General features: G+C 36.0%; 1 protein-coding gene and 1 pseudogene across 1 annotated transcript; one reads left to right on the top strand and one right to left on the bottom strand.

Annotated features, from left to right (window-relative positions):
- Nucleotides 1–4,316: 4,316 nt before the first annotated feature.
- Nucleotides 4,317–10,881, bottom strand: LOC114158292 (hydroperoxide isomerase ALOXE3-like; annotated as a pseudogene).
- Nucleotides 10,882–12,386: 1,505 nt separating this feature from the next.
- On the top strand, nt 12,387–20,300 carry epm2a (EPM2A glucan phosphatase, laforin). The gene is made up of 5 exons (XM_028039529.1): nt 12,387–12,961; nt 13,626–13,800; nt 17,656–17,900; nt 18,672–18,917; nt 19,591–20,300. Exons 1-5 carry the CDS (start codon nt 12,715–12,717, stop codon nt 19,809–19,811), a joined length of 1,134 nt encoding a protein of 377 aa, XP_027895330.1. The 5' UTR covers nt 12,387–12,714; the 3' UTR covers nt 19,812–20,300.
- The last annotated feature ends 1,144 nt before the right edge of the window (nt 20,301–21,444 follow it).

Below are 21,444 nucleotides of genomic sequence, written 5' to 3'. Positions count from 1 at the left end.
CTTTATTTTTTACAAGGAAGAAAGCATCTGAAAATTTAAAACTGCAACTATATAATCATGAATTAGAAAGGGTAAGGAAATTTAAGTTTTTGGGTTTATGGTTGGATGAAAAACTTACTTGGAAAAATCATATTCAAAAAGTAGTGAATAAATGTAAGAGAGTTTTAAATGTAATGAGGTGTTTGGTGGGAAGTGAATGGGGTGCTGAGAGGAAGGCATTGAAATCAATATATACTGGGTTAATAAGGTCTGTATTTGATTATGGAAGTATTGTATTTGGGTCAGCATCAGAAACACTATTAAAAAAATTAGATAGTATTCAGTATCAAGCCTTGAGGTTATGTACAGGAGCAGTTAGAACAATTCCAACGTCAGCTTTGCTAATAGAAATGGGAGAGATGCCACTTAATCTCAGAAGATTACAGTTAAAGTCCAATTATTGGTGTAATTTAAAGGGCCATGATGGAAATCATCCATGTCAAGACATTTTAAAATCTAGTTGGGAAAAAGAAAAGAAGAAATTAAATTCTTTTGGATGGGAGATAGAAAATGTTATAAAAGATTTTGGTTTATCTGATATAAACATTAGTCAAACAGTTCCTCTTTCACCAGTTTATCCGTCTCTATTTCATAATAATGTTGTTGATTTAACTTTGTTGGAGAAAAGGAAAGGAGAAAACATTTCAGATCCATATTTGGTTCAATCATATTTAGACAGTAAGTACTATGGATATGTCCAAGTTTTTACAGATGCGTCTAAAAACTCAAATAGCAGTAATGGGGTATCTTTCATTGTTCCAGAATTCAAAGTTAAAAAATGTAAAAGAATTACTGATGGAGTATCAGTTTATACTGGAGAGATGATGGGAATTATTTTTGCTTTAGGATGGATTGAGGAAGTCCGTCCATTAAGAAGCATAGTATGCTCTGATTCAAGTTCTTCTTTATATTCATTAAAAAATAATCATGCTAATAGTAGACCGGATCTTTTATTAGAAATTCAGTTAATAACATATAGAATTCAAGCAATGGGGTTATTAGTTATATTTACATGGATACCATCACATATAGGAATAAGAGGGAATGAGTTGGCTGATAAATATGCGAAACTAGCTTCAAAATATAGTGATATTGATATATTAGTTCCATTTAGTAGAGAAGAAATCAAATCTATTATTAAACAAAAGGTTAAGGAAAGATGGCAGAGACAGTGGGAGGAAGATAGAACTGGTAGATGGATGTACAGTATTCAAAGAAAAGTTGGTGCAATGAGGAGAACGGGACGAAATAGAAAAGAGGAAACAGTTATATCTAGGTTGCGTTTTGGACATACAAGGTTAAACAGTAATTTATTTAAAATAGGAAAGCATCGAACTGGAAGTTGTGATTTTTGTGGTCAAGAAGAGACAGTAAAACATGTTTTGTTGTTCTGTACCAAATATTCTGTTGAGAGAAGGAAATTAGTTTGCCGGTTACAAGAAAATAAATTACAGTTAAATTTACAAGATATTTTGGGAAAAATTTCTAATTCTAAAGATATAAGTTATTTAATTAATTATCTTAAGAAAACAAAATTGATAGAAAAGATTTAAGTGTTGTTATTTTATTATTATTATTATTTTTTTTATTTTTTATTTTTTTATTTTATTGTTTTGTTTTGTTTTGAGGGGGGTGTATATAGTTAGCGTCCCGATCCACACTCCATTCCAGTAGATGGCGGTAATGCACATCTAAAAGTTGTTTGCCAACCGCCATAAAAAAGGAAAAGAAGAAGAAGAAGAAGAAGAAGAAGAAGAAGTGTGAAAGCACTTTGCTCAGAAAATGTAGATATGACATGAGACCTGCAAAAACTTACAGGTAAATGAAATAACCAAAATGTCTTTTAAACGTTTTTTTATACAGAAATTCAAATGACCATTAAACTGGAATTCACAAATACTTCACTTCCACAGGGGAATAATGTGCTCTAAGATTATCTGATTTTATTTGTAGGTAGGCCTGTCGCGATAAACGATAAATCGATTAATCGTACGATAAATTAAAACTATCGACGTCATTTCAATTATCGCCATTATCGTCTCTTCCGGCCTTTTCTCTTTCTGTTGATGACTGAATGAAAAAAGGCTCAACTCCGGTGCTCTCCACTGACCCTCCCTTCCTCATTTCCTTAGTGTAAAGCCCAGCAGCACAGGACACTATCTTACAGCTGTCGGCCGATTGTCGGCCCATTTTTAAAACCTGACAGACCAAACATTAGCCGACAGAAATCCTAGGTATAACTGTTCGATCGGGTTCGTTCCTGCCGTGTGGTGTCCAACAATGGGCACAAAATAATGGCTACTAGTAAAGTGAACTAATTTTAAAACCAGACATTAATCAATGCTTTACTACAATCTACCTGCAATGCATGTGGCTAGTGTCAGCGTAAAGTCCTGACTGAATGAAAATCATTATAACCTATTTACGTCACGTTAACGAAGAACAGCTGAAAAGTTACCGGGTTTATCAACTGCAGTAGCAATTTCGCTCCAACTCCTCTTGTCATTTCTATATTCTTTGCATGTTGAATAAACATTAATGTTGTTTCCACATATCATCTCCAATGTCCGCTGGACTTCGGGTTGCGCCGTGTCAGCTGTTTGGGATTCCCCTCCGTAATTTCCCCTCAGAAAACACAGAGGAGAATCCGCGCTTTCTGATTGGCTGCCTGTCACATTCAACAGGTGTAGTTAAAGCTCCCAGTCGGGAAAACCCCTGATTTAGATCGGAGCGGCAACGATGATCTACCATAACACACCACACAATCTTAGAAAGACCAACGTTTTAAGATTGTTATAAGGGGATAAATAGGAGCAAAAAATCATGTAGTGTGAACTATTGCATCAGGTAGTGGATGTGCCCATCTTCTCTATTTAAATCTAATTATTACTGAAGGGCAACATAATATACAGACTTCATAATCTGCCCTCTTTTGGTTGAATGCACGATTTATTTCCACTTTGGCTTTATGTTGTTTAGTTTTTATCAAGTACATTTTTTATTAATGGAGACTGAGAATCCATTTTGTTTTTGGTTGTTTTGTTTATTTTGTTTATCAGTTCCAGTGTTAAATATTCTCTTGAAAATAAAGTGTATCAATCTTTGGCAGGAAATCACATCATTATTACATCATTTCCATTAAATCAGTGTAAAAAGGTCTTCAGACAATATTATCGTTTATCGCAATAATTTTTTGAGACAATTAATCGCTCAGCAAAATTTGCTATCGTGACAGGCCTATTTGTAGGTCATATGAACAAAATAGATGGGTAAAAAAAGCCTCTCCATTGCAAACATGGTGATAGAGAAACCATTCTTTGCTAAATTGCCAGTTTAATATGTAACTTTTTATCTTGAAATGATGTATGCAGTTTAGCATGCATGTTTATTACTAGCTTGAATGTTTTACTCCAATATTGCTAGACAATTCTATAAATAAAAGATTAAAATCTGCATTTAGTCACCAGTTAGCCAAATATGAAGTGATAAAAATTCTGCATCACAAAGACCCAAATAATTTGAATATGCTGACTAGAAAAAAATGCACTGAAACAGTTTTTTTATCACTTTTTTTCAGATTGATTTATTATAATCAACCGTTTAGAAATAGGCTATTTAAATCATGATCCCCCAAAGAAAACACAAATTTCAGAATATCTTCTCCCTTAGCCACATTTTCTAGAATTCACCTTGATACATAAATGTAACAATTTATCCAGGAAGCTTGAAAGTAGAAGAAACAATTTGCAGAGAAATTAAAGCTACAACATTGATTTGTATTTTCAGTAAATTTGTTGTGCAGAAGCCTGGTTTCACTCAGTGCATGGGCACTTGAAGCGAACTTGATAGTCCTTGCAGGAGTCCAAAAGGAATTACTTTCTGTCATTCTGTAATTATAAACCTGGGTTAAAAAAATTTAATTGTGGGGGTCTCCCAATGGTTCCTTCTTGGGCCACTTTTAATTAACTCCAATATGTAATTCTGTATCATAGAAACATAAATGGCAAAGGGAATATTGCTCACAAATTTATTTTCATGAAATAAATTACATCATTTCATGTGTAATTTTTCACAGTAGGCTGCAGTGAACTAGATCTTTGAGAAAGCAGGTCCCTTAAATACCAGCTTCTTATTTGTGAACTTTATTTGGACTTACATAATCTGCTACGAACACCCATAATAAAACTAACATACTTAATGGGTTTTTTTCTGTTGTGACAAGAGATTGTAGAAGAGTGAAGTTGTCACCGATTTGAAAAAAAAAATCTAGAAGAGGGTTTAGATTTTCAACATTTTATTGAATTTTCTGTTGATTGAGTACAAAGACAAAGCTGTAGAGATCTCATAATCAGGAGTAAAAACAAAATCTTCACAGTTTTTTCAACCCAGTTATTCTGCCTTTGGCAGATAGAGCCAAAGCCGAGATTTGCTCCCAGGATTACAGAACTTCAAAGCAACACAGAGAATGTTTGCAGTTAAGAAATTAAAAACGAATGTAATTCAAAAATGCAATCACTAGAAAATTAAATAAGATACAATATATGCAATTATCTGAAAGAGTTGTAAAATTTTCAGGAGAAGCCAGCTGAAAAAAAGAAAAGAAGTATCTGCTGGCCTTGTTTCCTAAATGGTCACACTGTTGTCTATAACAGCAGGGTTCAGATATGGGTAGGGTATTTTAAGCTGAGAATTTCTTGCTGTAATTTCTTCACTCAAGTAAGACAACTCAGCTTGAAATTCTTTAATCATCTGCTTCAGGGCAGGTTCATCAAAATGTTCCTCAGGGTATGTACCCAAGGGAACCTGCAGTCAGAAAAAAGCCATTAAGTAAGGCAACTAGCTCATACACCAGTTCATTTGGAGAATAGTTTTAGAATTATAATGATTCTAGTCTGAACAGACATAAAACTCACCACATCAGTGTACTTATCTGAGAGAGTCCAAACAGCTGACACAATCTTTACTGTGTCTCCAACATTTGGGAGAACCTCCAGAAGCGTCTGCATGCTGGACTGCCCCTTGGTGGTGGGAGGAGGTTCACATAACAAGAGGGAGCCATTGGGAATCCAAGAGTTGTAGTCAAACTAGAAGAAAAAGTTTTACTTTTTCATTAGCTCTTCATTAGTTAAAAACACAAATAAAATGATAGAAGTTGCAAATGGTTGATCTTTGATTTAGTAAGGATATTTTATTATTATTTTACAATCAGAAGATCATTTTATTTCCTAAACATTTCAGTCGTGTAGATCGTGTTTGCCCACCTGTCCATCATTAAGAGCAGCATGTTGTGCTGACACTCTGAAGATCACCATGGTGATGAACTTGGTCACTTCAGCCACGGCGTTAAAGAACGATGGACGACCTATTACATAATTTGTACATAGTTTTAACTCCAACTAAATTAACAATGAAAACAACATGTTACAGACCGTATTTGGCAAAAGGAAGATTTTTATTGTACCTCATTATTTTGAAAAATGATGGAACTATAAAGAAATATTGATCAAGACCAATATTATAGGTTAGTCTGGCACTCACCTGACAGTTTGTTTTTCAGGAAGCCATGTGTGAATATCTCATTGATCCATTCTTGCAGCTCAGAGTCTTTGCACACATTGCCGTCAGAGTTATAGTAATATTCCACCACAGACTTCACAAAACTAGTAAAAAGTAGAAAAAAGTACAAATTCATCTTTTCTTTAGTGTGCATCTGACTGTCAAATTTAGCAGTATATTTTTGGCAATAAAACGCCCTGCAAAAGTATTCACATGCATAATTTTATCACATAACAACCACAAACTGCATTGTATTTTATTGGAATTTTATTTCAACCCAATTGTGAAAACAAAGTGCAAATAAATTCATAAAATATGGAAAGTATTGCCCTGCGACAGACTGGCGACCTGTCCAGGGTGTACCCCGCCTCTCGCCTGGAACGTAGCTGGAGATAGGCACCAGCAACCCTCCCGACCCCATTAGGGACAAAGGGTGAACAGAAAATGGATGGATGGATGGATGGAAAGTATTTATATTCAGGCCCTTCCACCCTTATTTTGACAACCCAAAATAAAGTACCAAGTATCGTTATAAGTCAGCTACTATATTTAGCAAATAAAAATGTCCACTCTTCAAGAATAAAATTTGAGCATAGATGCAGCGCTTTTGTGAAGAGGTTTATCAGGAAAAGTTAGCGAATAAATAGCATGAAATTGTCCCAGTTAGTTTGCCACAAAATATGCAGGGGACACCACAGAAAAAAAATGTGTACAGCATGGTCCTCATGTTAACATGTGGTCGTGGCAGCATTATCCTGTGGGACAGTTTTTACTAAGCAGGTACAGGAAAGCTTTTCAGAGTTAATCAGTTGACAGAGAAACTGTTGGTCGTACAACCTAGAAGTGAACCTGACGAAGAAGGGACATCTAGAGGAAGGCGCTCTGACTGGACGAGAACAAATCAGAGTACAGGAAACTAATAATTTATAATAAAGTTTGGCACTGCAACCTAATAAAATATGTACAATTTCAGGGTGTATGAACATGCTTGAAATGTTCTGTGTAATATCTCATTCTTATATTTCTCTAAACCAATCACTTTTGCATTGCAGACAAAATATGTTTTTGCTAAAAATGTACAATAGCTTAACAAATCATTACCTGCTGATATAATTCCAGACCTTCAAAGCATCATCTCTGTAGTAGAAGTTGGAATGGTCTCCAGTCCTCGAGCAGCAATATTCTCTGGCAGACAGAGGGAGCTGTAGGTCATCTGAGACAGCGCTCTTCTCATGAGCTCTGTCAGCCCCTCCTCTCCAAGAGAGCTCTATTAACCATAACGTCTGGCATAGTTAAATTATTCAAAATCACTTTAATCTTGTAAGTCTTCAACAACAAAACATGTCTTCTCATTGCCAAAATAGGAGTGTGGTGTTAGAAATGCATGTTAAATTGCAGTACCTCACTTAAAGCTCCACCAGGTCCAAGAAGAGTTTTACGGCCTACTATATTTATGTGTAGAGTGTGGCAGAAGTGTGGGATCAGTAGCTGTATAAATAAAGCCAAAATATATTTTAAAAAACTAAGTCAAACTAAAAACATTGCTCTGTCAGCTGTATTATGTCGGTTGATACCTTATAGAGGGGATGAATAGTTGGGAAGCAGCGGAGAGTAGCAACAGCAAAGACTTCTGCCAGATAGTGAACGCTCATGAGATGATGGACGGCCTGGTATTCAATCTGGTCTGAGCTCCTAAAAAACAGCTTGGCCAGAAGCCAATCTGTTTCCAGGTCACTTGGCAGAAAGATGGGGTTCTGCTCAGAGGGTTGTTGATGCAGCTGAAATGAAAGATTTTATGAAGGCTTTAAAAAGTAGATTATTGCCTGAAGTTGATGTCATTCAGGAACCTCTTGATTGACTAAACACATCTGAATTGATTGGTTGTGCTAAGATGAGTGACATGATGCTGGTCTCCCGTCACTATAACTTTTGTTCCTTCATGCGACAAAGTTTAGTTACCAAAAAATAAGATAATGGTCATAATGAGATATTCAAATCAGCTAACTGCATTCTGTTCACAATCTCATTACAGAGCTGGCTTTCCCATCAGGTCATTACCTGTATTGCAATTGGAATCAGTTTTCTCTCAGGGTTCATGTAGAACAAACACAAACCGGCTGTCGCGTACATAGGATTTCCATCCTTTATTCTGGCTGGAATTCCATCCATTATCTTCTGGTCACACAGGAATATATTGCCTTTCTATGTAGGACAAAGAACTATGCTAGAATAAGGCAAACCTTTGGAGAAATTGATTAAATGCTGTGGATAATTAAAGATAAATGTCAGTCCATGAATAGTCTTTCGAACCTCCATTGCCTTTTCCAGTGTGGTTCCAGTTTCCAGAAAAGGTCTCACCATCTCATCAGTCACTGGAAAGTTTAGGGGAAGTTTGGAGCAGCGCTTTATCACATTGGGGTTTGTTCCATTCAAAAACTGGAATCCAAAAAAGTCATCTTCCTTCCAGTGCTGTGAAACATACTCTGGAAAAAAATACCAGTACAAATAAATGACATTATTTTATCTTATAGCAAAATAATAAAAAAAGAAAAAGTCTTGGTAGCCCCTTGTTACATCATCTTTGAGTGATTTTCTAAATGTCCAAATTAGTACATGTACAAAAGAATGATTAGTCTTTTGATCTCTGTTAGCTGTGCTCTGCACATATGTATGTATGTAGATTTTCTATTCTTGGGCATATATATTGCATTAGTCATAGTGAATCTGATTCATCTTTATAAAAAAAGGTGGACTGGACATACAAAATAAAGTTTGTATGTCTCACTAGGATTTTCTTAGTAATTGCAAATTTACATTGTTTGCAAGCAAGCACTTCAGTGTAACGGATGAATTAATCTTCTTGTTTAAAGATATCAGACAGAAGAAATGTACAAACCATCAAAAACCATGTCATTTTTACTGAAATGTTGTGATCTACCTGATAGTGTTGTCTTTTTGGACCAGAAGATATTTTTCATGTCATCAATGTCTTTCCATTTTTTGTGGGATCCAGCCAGCCCTTTAAATTTCAGGTCAGAGCTGCTAAAACAAATGTGCGTAAAACAGTGCAGACATATCGGTTTAAAAACAGAAGAAGACTGTGATAATGATGATGTTGTAATATTTGACTCACATCATTCTTATTGTATATTGAACCTGTTCTGATTTGGACAAAGAGAAGCGAAGTTCTGCAGGGAGTTCAGATATGTCTTTAAAGTGACAGGAATGTGGCAACTTCTCATCAGTAATCTCCCACCTGAGACAGAAAAACAAGTTTTAAAGATTGTTCAGACTAGCTCCTGTGACACAATGTAATGGAAACTTACTTGTATAAACTCTTTTTAAGTTCTAGTTCTTTTTTTCGAAGATCAGTCAGCAGGGAATGTTCCTCCTCAAAAACTGTCATGGCTTCCAGATTTAAAAACAATTACATTCAAATTAATCATTACCCATGTATGAATAGATTAGCATCAGTTATTTAATATTTATTTGGTGGCACTACTGTACTTTCCCAGTACATAGATTATTTTTGGAACCTGTAGCTTTTGGAAGTTTAATGGAATTAACTTTTTACTTTCTTTGAACATGCCAGCTACTTTTAGAGTACATACTTGCTACTTACCTATAACTTCCTAGCACCTAGAAAAACTTTTATAAAACTTGCTGATTAATATCCCTGAACTAACCTGATACTTTCCCAGAATGAACCAGGTGCTCCTCTGAAGCTTTTCAGACTTTGTTTTCTAGAAACTTTTCCAAAACTCATTTTGTGGAACTTTCATAAAACTTTATCATTACTTTCCTGGAATTTATCTACCTCTTTTGCTGAACTTAGACAACACATCTCATCTATTTTTTTTAAATATAGAACATGCCTCAAAGAATCCTGCAAAAGTTTACAGAAAAATAACCAACACTTTGCATTATAGCTCCTAAAAATGCTTTTAAGTTCTGGAAAGTATCCTTTTCAGGTAAAGTACAAGTTCTATTATGTAGTGGTATCATTTAAAATGGGTTACATTTGAATCAGACCTTTTCCTCCTCTGAGCTCCACAAGTTCACCTCTGGAAATCCATCTATAGCAGGGGAAAACAATCGTGTCCCCTTCCGGAGCCGTCACTACGATTTTGGAGCAGTACCACTCGTTTTCTGGGAAGATGAAAAGAGGATCTTTTTCCACCTTTATGAACAGAAGTTTCCCCAGAGATGAGGCAGGTTTGACTGTGTATGTCCTTGTCTGAGAAAAAAAGAAAAAAATTCAATGTATTGACCCAATGCAGGTAAACTAAAGTATTACATTTATTGTGAGGAAAATAGTATTCGAGCCTCTGCTGTGAAGACATTTTTTTTTTATGTGTGAGGTAATTTGCTTTTGTTTTCGTGTACATGTGGATTACTTTTGTTCCCAACAGCTGGTGTAAATGTCTTGTTTGTAGAAACATTATTAGAACTATATTTCCTGAGAAAATCATTATTGTGATCAATACTTATTTTACTAACTATACTTATCTTTGTCACTAACATTTAAAGGATGTTCTAAGTATTATGTGCTGGATTTCTTTCTGGGTGTGTATGTGACATTCTATTCTATTATATATAAACTAAAACATGACTGTAAGTGAGGAAGATGAGAAAATCAGGGGATTAAATGCTTATTTTCTTCACTCTGTTCTGTAATAGTTCACACCCCTAAAAAGTATCAGTTTCCAATTATATTAACCTATTAAAGAAAGGTGTATAAAATGACAAATGTACAAAGAAAGGAAAACACAAGAGTCACAAGACCAGTCAATCATTGTTTGAAAACCTGATTAACCTGTTTAAAAATCATAAACCATGCTTAACAGAATGCAACTTGCCTTCCCAGCTTTAAAGTCGATCCCAGAATTGTCCAACTTTGTGCGCTCACTTTGCCCTTCTGACCCAAACAAGATGACATAGATGTTGTCTGTTGTCCCTGCATGTTTCATGTTCCCAGTTGTCACTTCCAGTTTGTATTCAGCCATTGTTTTTTTTGAGGCAGCTGTCCAGAAGAAAAAAGAAAACTGTGAACTCAAACGTCTAAATGAAAGTATACTGCTCAAAAAAATAAAGGGAACACTTTAAGTGTTATACACCTGTTTAAGTGTTCCCTTTATTTTTTTGAGCAGTGTATATTAAGTTTCTAAATCTGACTGATAATTCTCAAAAAACCCATGAAGTCTCAATAAACACATACCTGTCTCGCTTAAATCAGCCTCAAGACTAATTCAAAATGTGACTCTTCAACTTTACCTTAAATACATCATGGAGGAATGTGAAAGAGGCGTGTTCTACTAGCAAAGTAACATGTTTAGTAAAGTTTACCTGGTGGTAGCCAGACTGCTTCATATCCATTCATAGCTATAGGCTGTGTAGTTGGTCTCAAAGGGAAAATGAATCTTGCAGGTTTCTTGCCAAATTTTTGTCGAAAACCAGATTTATCACTTTAAAATGTTCAAAAGTCAATTCTGTGGTGATGAATGAAGGGCTGCTTGATTTATCATCACCACAGCAGAAATAAAGTTAGTGTTTCGACCCAAACTGGCTCTTTGTCAAGACCAAAGTTTGAGCAACACTGAACACGCCCCTACAAACAATTCAACCAAAAGACAAGTATTGGGCAGGTTGGATTTTTATTCCAGTTGAGATTAGAGACTTAAAGCCCATCATCACGAAAAGGAAAAAAAAAACAGCACATTTTTAACACAGAAATTTTATGTTTTGACCATATAATTGCCTGCACAATTTTTGTAAAGATTTGAGATGCCAACAGAAGTAATAGTCTGCATGCTGAGATCCAGTCACATGTTTTGATATATTGTGGGGGTGCACACAGCTGTACGGGCTGCATTAATGGTGAAATGAAGTGGCAGCTATTCTGAGGTGTAGAGTAATAGGTACCTTCCATGCATTGTTCTTTTAATGCTTAAACTTACACAAAAATGTAAAGAAAAACACTTTAGAGCCAAGGAAATAGTGTTCCTCAAAAGCTTCTTCTAACTATGAGTGCTTTATTTATTTAAAGTTGGCATTTATTAAAAATGTACTGTAGGCTTGCTTTCTGGAGAGCAAAGCTGGAACAGAGTCATGCTGATTAGGATCTACAGAGTCTGATGAATGGCAAAGCAGAAAAAGACAAGAAAGACATTTCAAACTCTCAAGATAAATATATGAGGTTTAAAAAAAACAAAAAACTTGACGTACAGACTGAGGAATACATAGTATGCAAGAGACTCATTTCTTTATAACCTAAATAGTAGAGATCAAAATTGTTAAATCTGAAATAAGTTATTTTCCATTCTTTAACACAGTCTCGCTGCAATACACATTAGTAGCTAACTTAAAATACATCTAATTATATAACTCGAAAAACACAGTCTTGCCTATTATTTTTTTGTTTTGTTTTGTTTAACCAGATATTTTAGATTAGTGTTTCCTAACCCTGGCCCTACTGCCCTGCATGTTTTTGATGGTTCCCTGCTTTTACACACCTGAGTGATTGCAGTTCAGTAAAAGGCTATTAATCAGGTATCAATTGAAGGAGGTTTTATAAGTAATAGATCCACAAGATCTGTCTTGAATTCCTGCTTATTTGAACACTTTCTTCTTAAAAGAGGACTGAAATTAATTCCTTCAATTTACTACTTGGATTAATAATATTTCAGTCCTGTTCTAAGTAATTGTGATTTCAGCTAAAATAATAGAAAGAAAAAAGCTTTAGAAGAGTGAAAAGTCTGGTCCTCGGGCCTTAAAGAACCTTTGGACGCCTCTGCGATGCTTGTTGAAGCCGTCGATGTGCAGAAGCTTTCTTTGTTTATTTCTGTTTTCTCTCCGAGCTCGACTTACAATGTGGCCCACGATTGGTTCCTCGGGATTCTGAGAGAGTGAACCGTCTGCATCTATACCATATCTTTGATGCCAAACGTACCATCACAGGGCCTGACTATTTTAGGATCGCGGTCCACAGTCAGCCTGAGTCCCTCACGGATTTACAGAACAGCTACTGTATACTGTATCACTCCTGTTAGTGCCACACTAAGCGCTTTCAAACTGAAGACATGGTTTAGAGACGTTTAGCTGCAGCTGTTGTTCATAAATATGTTGTTCAGATTCGGTGTCATTCTGACTCCGGAGTCCTCGGACGTGGAGGTTTTAGTTCTGGGTTCGCGTGAGGAAATGGGTCACTGGGACCCGAACAGGGCGGTTCGGATGAAGGCTTCGCAGAAGCTGCCGTCATCAGATGAACCGTGTCTGTGGACCGGAGAAGTGGAGCTGGCCGAGCCGTTCAAAGACTCTCTGTGGTTCAAGTTTATCAGAAAGGCCCGGGACACCATTATCTGGGAAGGTACGCAACGATTTACATAGATGCAGCAACACGACACACCGAAAGGACCGAAACCAATGTCATATTATCTTAGCATAGAGAGAAAATAAGTACTGTACGTCGCCATGTCTGCACAAGTGGTGCATGTGATGTAATACATACTTACAGCCACATGATGGCAGCAAAGTGTCTTGGATAATTTCAAAATGTATTATTTAACACACACGAATTAACTATTATCTTTTTTCCTATTAAAGCTAAAATAACGTTTCCAAGCACAGCTGAAAATATTAATATTCTTAGATAAAGGAATTAATTTATGTATTTCATTTATTCCGTGAACCTGTGTGTTTATTTATTGAGGAGTTGTTCAAAACGTCTTTCAATTTTTGGCTTCATGACTCAGTTGTCAGAAAAATAAGAAGTGTTTGTGGTTGGTTTCAAGACTTCCAATTGTTTTAGTCAAATAAATTTGTGTAAGCTTTGACTTTTTTACAAATAAAAACCTGCAGAAATGCATCAAAACTCATACTGCGTCCAATTATTGGACATTTGTGTTTCTTTTCAATGGAATAGGTCGACAGAGTGACTGGTGTTTGATTGGATGCACTATCAGAGAGTTGAAATATAAATGTCCTTTAATATAAAAATAAAAAAAAAAAACTGTGGTCTTGTTTGTCCATAGGTAGCGGACCAAGTCATGACAGGCATTGTTTATATGATGAGAAAAATGTGGTGAAGGGAGTGTACTGCCACCCGATTGGTCACTGGATAGAGGAAACAGGACACACTGATGAGATGAGGCACACCACCAATTTCTACTTTAAGGTTGCAGGTCAGAAGGCCATACATTTCTCCAGGTAACTGTATAATTTGAAAGACAGCACCTATGAAAAGTACTCACCCCCAGTGGTTGTTTTACCCTTTTTATTACTTCATAAATCATGAAGAACAACATTTTTAACAAAAAGGTACAAAAAATGTAAATGAAAACTGACTTTTGCAAAATAATGACAAAATATTTTACATAAAATAAGGGATTACAAATTGGTATTTAGTAGTTGTACCTTTGGCTGCAATCACAGAATGGAATCTGTGTAGCTATAGTTAGGCTTTCACATCTGGACAATGCAGTTTTACTAAATTCTTCTTTGGAAAACTGCTCAAATTCTTGTCAGATGGCCTGGTGATCGACTGTCCACAGCCCTTTTCATTTCACATCAGACTGAAGAATTTTCTTCCACTTGACCATTGAGTCATGCCTTTTTTTTTCAAACACTAGTCAAGCCTTGATATGAGTTTTCTTCAACAGTAGTTTTCTCATTGCCACTCTCCCATAAAGCGTTGACTGGTGAAGAACCCAGGCAACTGTTTACTTCAGCGCCTCTCCCATCTCTGACGCTGAAGCTTGTAACTCCTTCGGCACAGTCGTGAGTGACCTGGTGGCTTCTCTCACTAGTCTCCTTCTTGTATGGTCACTTGTGAAGATTTCGGCAAATATTTTGATCTAGGTAGATTGTGTCATATTCCTTCAATTTCTTGTCTGAATTTAACTGAACTCCAGTTCTTAGATGTTTTGTGTCTATTCCCCGACTTGTACTTTTCAACAATATTTTCTCTGATTGGCTTGGATTGTTTTGTCTTCATGATGTAACAATAGTCAGGAATACTGATTAACCAGTGAATATACCCTCTGAACACATGCTAGAACCACTTGAGACACACTCACTGCACTCATTGTGAGACTACTAGCACAATGGACCTGTGTTAAATTATGTCAGTCACTCTAAGAGGGGGGGTGAATATTTATGCAATCACTTATTTTTGTAAATTGTCTTTATTTAATGTCATTATTTAGTAGAAATTAGCTTTCACTTTGACATTGCAAGGTTTTTTTGTAAATTTATTTAGTCAAAAAAGCCAAAATTGGTTGATCATGATTGATTTGTAAGTGCAATAAAAAGAGTAAAACATCGAAGGAGCTGAGTACATTTTATAGACACCGAATGCTTAACATAATTCTTTGTATTTGACAACTTTAGTAAATGAATTTTAACAATTAGCTGCAGCATCCATATCTGACGTTTTGAAGAAAAAAATTAAAAGCAGATTTATTGTAAGGAAATATTACATCTTGGGATGTAAGTTAATTAACAATTCTTTGTAATATCTTCTTGTTGGATGATTTTTTTTTCTGTCATGTTTAGTTATTTGCATGTTCTTTTCATCATTCAACTTCCAAAATGCCAAGTTTTTGCCAAGTTCTGTTTTGTGCAGAAATCCAGCTTTTCTGCACAAAACTAAATCCGATTCTCTGGGGCTGGAGGTGCTTTATTTTCTTTTAGAGTATAAAAAATGAAGCATAGACAAACAGAAGGAAATGAGAGGAGGCAGAATATCCTGACTTGGAGCTGTCCTGATATGTAGATACTATTGTTGTGTGTGCCTTTAACATTTGGCCTCTAGAAATCTAAACAGTGACTGTTTCTTGAACAGCCTGGAGGATTGCATCAGGCCGATCTTTCTGCTTAAACACACTTTTTGACATTTGCTGTCTTTCTTTAAAAAAAGGTTTTGAATAAATATATATTCGGCCTCTAAGTTGAATTTCTTCTGTCAAAAAGTTCTTCCTTGGTACCTTACGACACCACAACTGTCTATATTCTTGATGGGAGAGGCAGAAAAAGAAATCTCTGTTCTATTTCCAGTCTTTCCTGCACACTGTAGACTCTCAACATGAATAGTTGCACTGAAGTTGAGCTCTGCTCAAGGTTTACTTGTAGGGAGAGCTTTACCATGGATGGATACTAAACAAAACCTGGCTTGTCTGAATGCAACAATATTCAACATTCATAATATTAACCATTTTTGTTTTCTTTTTTTATTTTACTTTTGTCTTTTAATAACATGCCTATAAAAAGTATTCATACACTACAAACTTTTTCAAATTTTGACATGCTACTGCCACTGACCTATGTGTTAACATGCAGTAATTTGATAAACATAAACATGTGCATAACTGTAAAGCTAAAGGACAGTTATCTGTAGTTTTGGATTTTTTTACTAATCAAATTCTGAAGTTCTCTGTATTTGCAAATAGCATCCTTTCTCAAATACCGCAAAGTAAAATCTAATCCAACCAATGCCTTTATCCGGCATACTAATATTATTTCTTCAGCACAGGATTCTTCTCTTTACCTTAGATTTGTAAAAGAAAATGTTCAAAAACAAACTGAGTTGGTTTAATCATTATTTTGCTCTTATGTACAAGGAAATAGTTCAAAGCAGTGGTTTCTTGTTTAGATTTTTGTTATTGTGGACATGTAAGATGCATTTGTACTTATTTGCTGATGCTGGCATCTATCTATTATGTTTCTTCAAAATCCACATATTAAAACATAATTATTACAGGACTGGCGTTAAGTCTAGGTGCAACTCTGCTTGCATTCAAAACTGTTGCTTTATTCAACAGACAAAAATATGTATTAGTGAAAACAGTCTCTGTAATAATTTCACATGAAATATATTATTTACTGTAGATTAGCAAATAGTGACTATCTGTACTGTGCTCCTTCACCACCATGTTTTTTTTCCACTGCTGTTCTGTCCTTTGATTCCCCTGCCATCCCTTGATCTATGAGAAGACATGAACTTTGGTTGACTGCTGCAGGATCAGTGGGAGTGACAGACAGTAAATGTCATGTTCTGAGCAACAAGTGAAGCTGGGGTTAGCTTTGATTAAAAAAAAAATAGAAAGAACTGCTTTGTATGATCATAAAAATCTTTATCTTAGACTATTGTGAACCAAATCACTCATACACGTCAAGTCTTTGTAGAGCACAGAGTCAGTGCCATGCTATTGCAGGCACAAGAAGATCCCTAAAGCTGTGAGTACTTTACTTGCATAAGAATGAGCTGGGCTTGCTTGTGCCATCGGGTTTTAATTTGTGCCTAAAAGACCTTACAAGTCTTATGTCAAGGGCCGGTGTTCAGGAGGAAGAACGGTGAATTTGTAACTCGCCTATTAATTGCTTTCTAATTTAGTCTCTCCAACTGTGCATCCATACAGCCCCAAGAATCATGCACACACTCTCTCTGTGGTAAGTCAGCAATATATTCAAAGAGCTTTTCTTATTTCATAACTAACTTGTTGTTCTCATAAGTAGAAAAAGAAGAGGCCTATTGATTATGTGGAATTTAGTTTCTTTTTACTTCTGGGAATAAAGCTAAATAAAAAAAAACGGTTGTTTTGTGAGATTATTTTTTGAAAGAATAACCCCCCAAAACACCAATTCACCTGATGAGAACATCCCGAGACCAAAGTGCTACAATGAGACACCACATATTAACAGTGTCTGTCCTGTCTTTCACGTGTCACCTCCTCTGCTTGTTGACTTTGTGCATACTAATGGTCACTCAAGAGAGTCTGTCCCAGACTATGCGGACCAGGGGGGAAAAAAATAGGGATGCGAGTCAAGAAATCATCAGAACTGTGACGGAGAACAAGAGAATGTTGAGAGACAGAAAATAAAGGCGAAGCCTGCAGCTCATTAGCAGTTTGAGTTTTCTAATTTGTTTTCATAATAGCTGTAAAAGTACAAGTCATAATTGCTAACAGAAGACTTGGCTTAGCTTAACAATATATTTCTGTTATTTTCTCACATTAAAATTGAATTGACAAGAATTATAAATCTGTCCTTGTCTGTTGATCCTAGAGTTCTGCCACGTGTCTGGCTGGGAAGCTGCCCTCGACAGGTGGAGCACGTGACCATAAAGATGAAGCACGAACTGGGCATCACTGCTGTGATGAACTTTCAGACGGAGTGGGACGTAGTGAACAACTCCAGTGGATGCAGACGTAACCACGAGGAAGCCATGAGCCCTGATGCCTTGATGCATTTGTACAAAGACTGTGGCATTGTGTATGTGTGGCTACCAACACCTGACATGAGCACAGAGGGTAAGAAGTGGGTTTACATATTGGTTATGTTTGTATTTTAGAAGGGAAAAGTGACCAGCCACAAAGAAGAGCCTGCTACAAAATGCAAAGAAGATTGAAATAATCTTTTTCAGCCACTCTTTACATACAGTTTTGTACAACCAGGGCAAAACAAAGCGTCTTACAAAACATAAAACAGGAGGCAATAGAAAACAAACAAAAAAAATCTAAATCAGTTTGGTAGCTTTTTTTGGAAAAAAGGTCAACTGGAATAAAAGTGAAAGAGTTCCCCCAAACGGTATGACATCCTCAACTCCCATTGAAGCTGCCCTGATAGTTTGGAGAAAAGAGGATTCAACTATTAGAGCACAGTATAGATTTGTATTTGTTTTTTAAGTGACTCAAAGATAAGATAAATAAAAAACATCTGAAGTCTCAGTTTAGGTAGTTATGATCAGACTCTGAGCCTTATATCTACATATTTTGATAACGTGCACCTATTTATTACAATACATAACTATTATAAATATATGTGGCTGTTCCTCTAATGAAACTGCATAAAGTTGTCTTTACCTTACTTATTTGTTTATAATATATACTTTTTTCTCAGGAGAGGATTGAAAGGAAAAGCATGTGAAAAAAGATTGCAACTACTGATGAATTATTGTGTTTCAAAAACATTCTTCAATGTTGAATATGTATATTTTATTCAACAAGAATTAGCAACATTAATCATATAAAAGTGGATCTGAGAGAATGACTAATTCATGATATCTGTGTTTTTCTTTGTAGGCCGGATCAGGATGCTTCCCCAGGCTGTATTCCTGCTCCATGGACTCCTGGAAAATGGCCACACCGTCTACGTTCACTGCAATGCCGGAGTCGGCAGGTCCACGGCGGCTGTATGCGGCCTTCTCATCTACATCCTTGGCTGGAGCCTCAGGAGGGTGCAGTACTTTGTCACCTCAAGGAGGCCAGCAGTCTACATAGACGAAGAAGCTTTAGTCCAGGCTCAGCAGGACTTCATCCAGAAGTTTGGTCAGCTGCGATCATCCATCTCTTACCCAGAAACATGACAGCATGTTAGCGTCCTTATCAGAATGGACAATAGACCAGGCATCATTCCTATAAAATGATCTAGAAGGTGAAAATAAGACATAGTAAATGTAGAAACTGCTCTACCAAAATCTAATGAATGCAAATGACCCACTTCAGTTGAGTGACTTTCAGGATGTGGTTGATTTCTGAGTCTTTAGAGAGAGTCGTGCAGGCTGCCAGAAGGGATGTTACAAGCAATTAATCTTACTGTGTTAGCTTTTACCTTTTGAAGGCTTGCCCCACACACAACTACAAAGTATGGATCCTGTTTGTAATTTTCAGCATATGCATCAGGGGGTGGCTTGGAAAGAACTTTACGTTAGGCCCTTTTGCTTGCAATCAATAAACAGTCGACATTTGGAAAAGGCGTTAAACTGAAATGAATAAAAGCAACATGTAGAAAGTCAAATTACAAAATATAGTAAAGAGTTGACCTTAATCCATGTAGGAAGCCAAAAAAACACACATTCTGTTCTCTCTTCCTTGCCAACATTTCCTCTAACATATTTTGTTCTTCTGTAGATAATTGTGTGCATTAATTGCTGTGTATTATTCTAGCTAATCTGCCTTTCAATTTCATAAGAAAGAAAAAGTTGCTTTCTTTGTTTTGCAGAAGAAGATTGTAGAGCCATATGGCGGTGCTACTCCTTGCTACTCCTTGCCAGAGACACATCTATCCTCAAATCCAATAAATCAAGAAGGACTTTACCCTTTTCCCAGAGGTATTTGCCTTCCAGACATCAAGGAGTACAGTTATCTCTCACAGTCCTTATTTGCAGCATTTCCTCCTTCATGCTTCTGTCAGAAGCCATCCTCAGAAAAACAACAACATAATTTTCAGGTCATGTTGATATAGTATAATCCATTAATACAGCAAGTTTTCCTCTTTGAACACCACAATCTCTCACTTGACTTTTTGAAGTCAAGCTTTTTTTTTATCCTTCTCTGATTAAAAAAATGTGTTACTTTGAATGCTAAGAAACTTTTTCCTGAAGCAAAAATCTTTACTGTTAACTTTTCAATGACTTACTGAGCTAGATGTCATTTGGGATGTGTGGGTGGACAGAGCTGTGTTCCTATGTTACCCAGGTGAATCAGTCAAGTTTTATTCTAATGTGTGACATAAAGAGAAACTCATATGAAATAAACAAAAATAATGATGAAGAATTGTGGATTTTTACCAGTCTGGTTCACCCTCTACTACAATTTCCACATTAGTTAAGGTGCCATGTTCATCAGTTTGAACAACATATGTTGTGCATGTAAGAGCACAAGGATGTCCAGTCATTTTAAAGAAAGTAATTAAACATTTCTTATATATCATCCATGTTTCTTAACAGCATTCCTAATAAGTAAAAATGCTATTCCTAATGGCTCGTTAGTGACACCAACAAGACCTTTGCAAACAATTTATTTGAAAAACAAACTCAATGTTAGGTAATTCATGTATTAATCCATCATCCATACCTTCGTATCATTGCTCAAGGCTAATTGAGTTTATAAAAAGGGGTGAAAGATATAGAAGTTGACATATGGACGTCTAAAAATGTATTTTTAAGATATACTAACTCCTGATATTTTCCCATGTGACAGAAAACATTGGGACAAGAATCAGTTCAGCTTAAATCAGTTGAAAACATCAGTTATATTTACTTCTTTAAAAAAATGTGTTATCCTACAGTAAGATTCGAGACCATTAATGAAAATGGTCTCAGATCTTTATATATATATCTATTATATAGATATATATATATTATTTTGTCATAGAAAATATAATTTTTTGTAAACCTAACTGACCTAAAACAAAAAGATTTGAACAGATGACGAGTGATAGTATTGATTGTACATGATTTAAGGAGATTTAGAATCCTGGTACACTTTATAGAGGTGCTGTATAAAACTCAAGGTGTATTTTAGATTCCTTATGACAGAGGTGGTCAACTCCAGTCTTCAAGAGCCTATGTCCTGCATATTAAGATGTGTCCCTGTTCCTGCACAGCTGAATTTCCCATTCAGAACATCATTGAGTTCTACACAGACATCTTATTCAATCATTCATTTGATAGCCACCCTTGCTTTATGACTATGCTAAGACTCAGGTGATGACTCAGCTTTGTGCAAAAATCTCTTCTATATAAAGCAAGAAAACCTTTAAATGACACTATCCAAGCCACTTTAAGGGAAAACTTTATAATGTCATGGATAGCTAGATCCCACTGTGAATCGTCTTCTACCCAGAATGAATTAAGTATGTTGTTTTATTTGGCGTGTACTTTTTGACACTTGGAAGTATTGTTGCCTCACAACAATGGGTCCTTGGTTCGAATCCAGCCTGGACCTCAGCATGTTATTCCAGCTTCCTCCTACCACATATTTAGTTAACCATAAGTCGCCTACTGATCTGCATATCTGTGTATGAATGTGTGCACATTTGGGAGCGCAAATGGACGTGCCTACAGTGTAAAGC

The sequence above is a fragment of the Xiphophorus couchianus genome, chromosome 15, assembly GCF_001444195.1.
Source record: "Xiphophorus couchianus chromosome 15, X_couchianus-1.0, whole genome shotgun sequence".
NCBI classification, from domain to species: Eukaryota; Metazoa; Chordata; class Actinopteri; order Cyprinodontiformes; family Poeciliidae; genus Xiphophorus; species Xiphophorus couchianus.
This window is presented reverse-complemented; position numbering and strand designations above follow the sequence as displayed.

Coding starts and splice junctions, on each gene's coding strand:
- epm2a (XM_028039529.1), top strand. CDS start 12,715: ATGTTGTTCAGATTCGGTGTCATTCTGACTCCGGAGTCCTCGGACGTG. Junction 17,901..18,671: donor ACCTGACATGAGCACAGAGG/GTAAGAAGTGGG, acceptor TTTTCTTTGTAG/GCCGGATCAGGATGCTTCCC. Junction 18,918..19,590: donor GGACTTCATCCAGAAGTTTG/GTCAGCTGCGAT, acceptor TTTGTTTTGCAG/AAGAAGATTGTAGAGCCATA.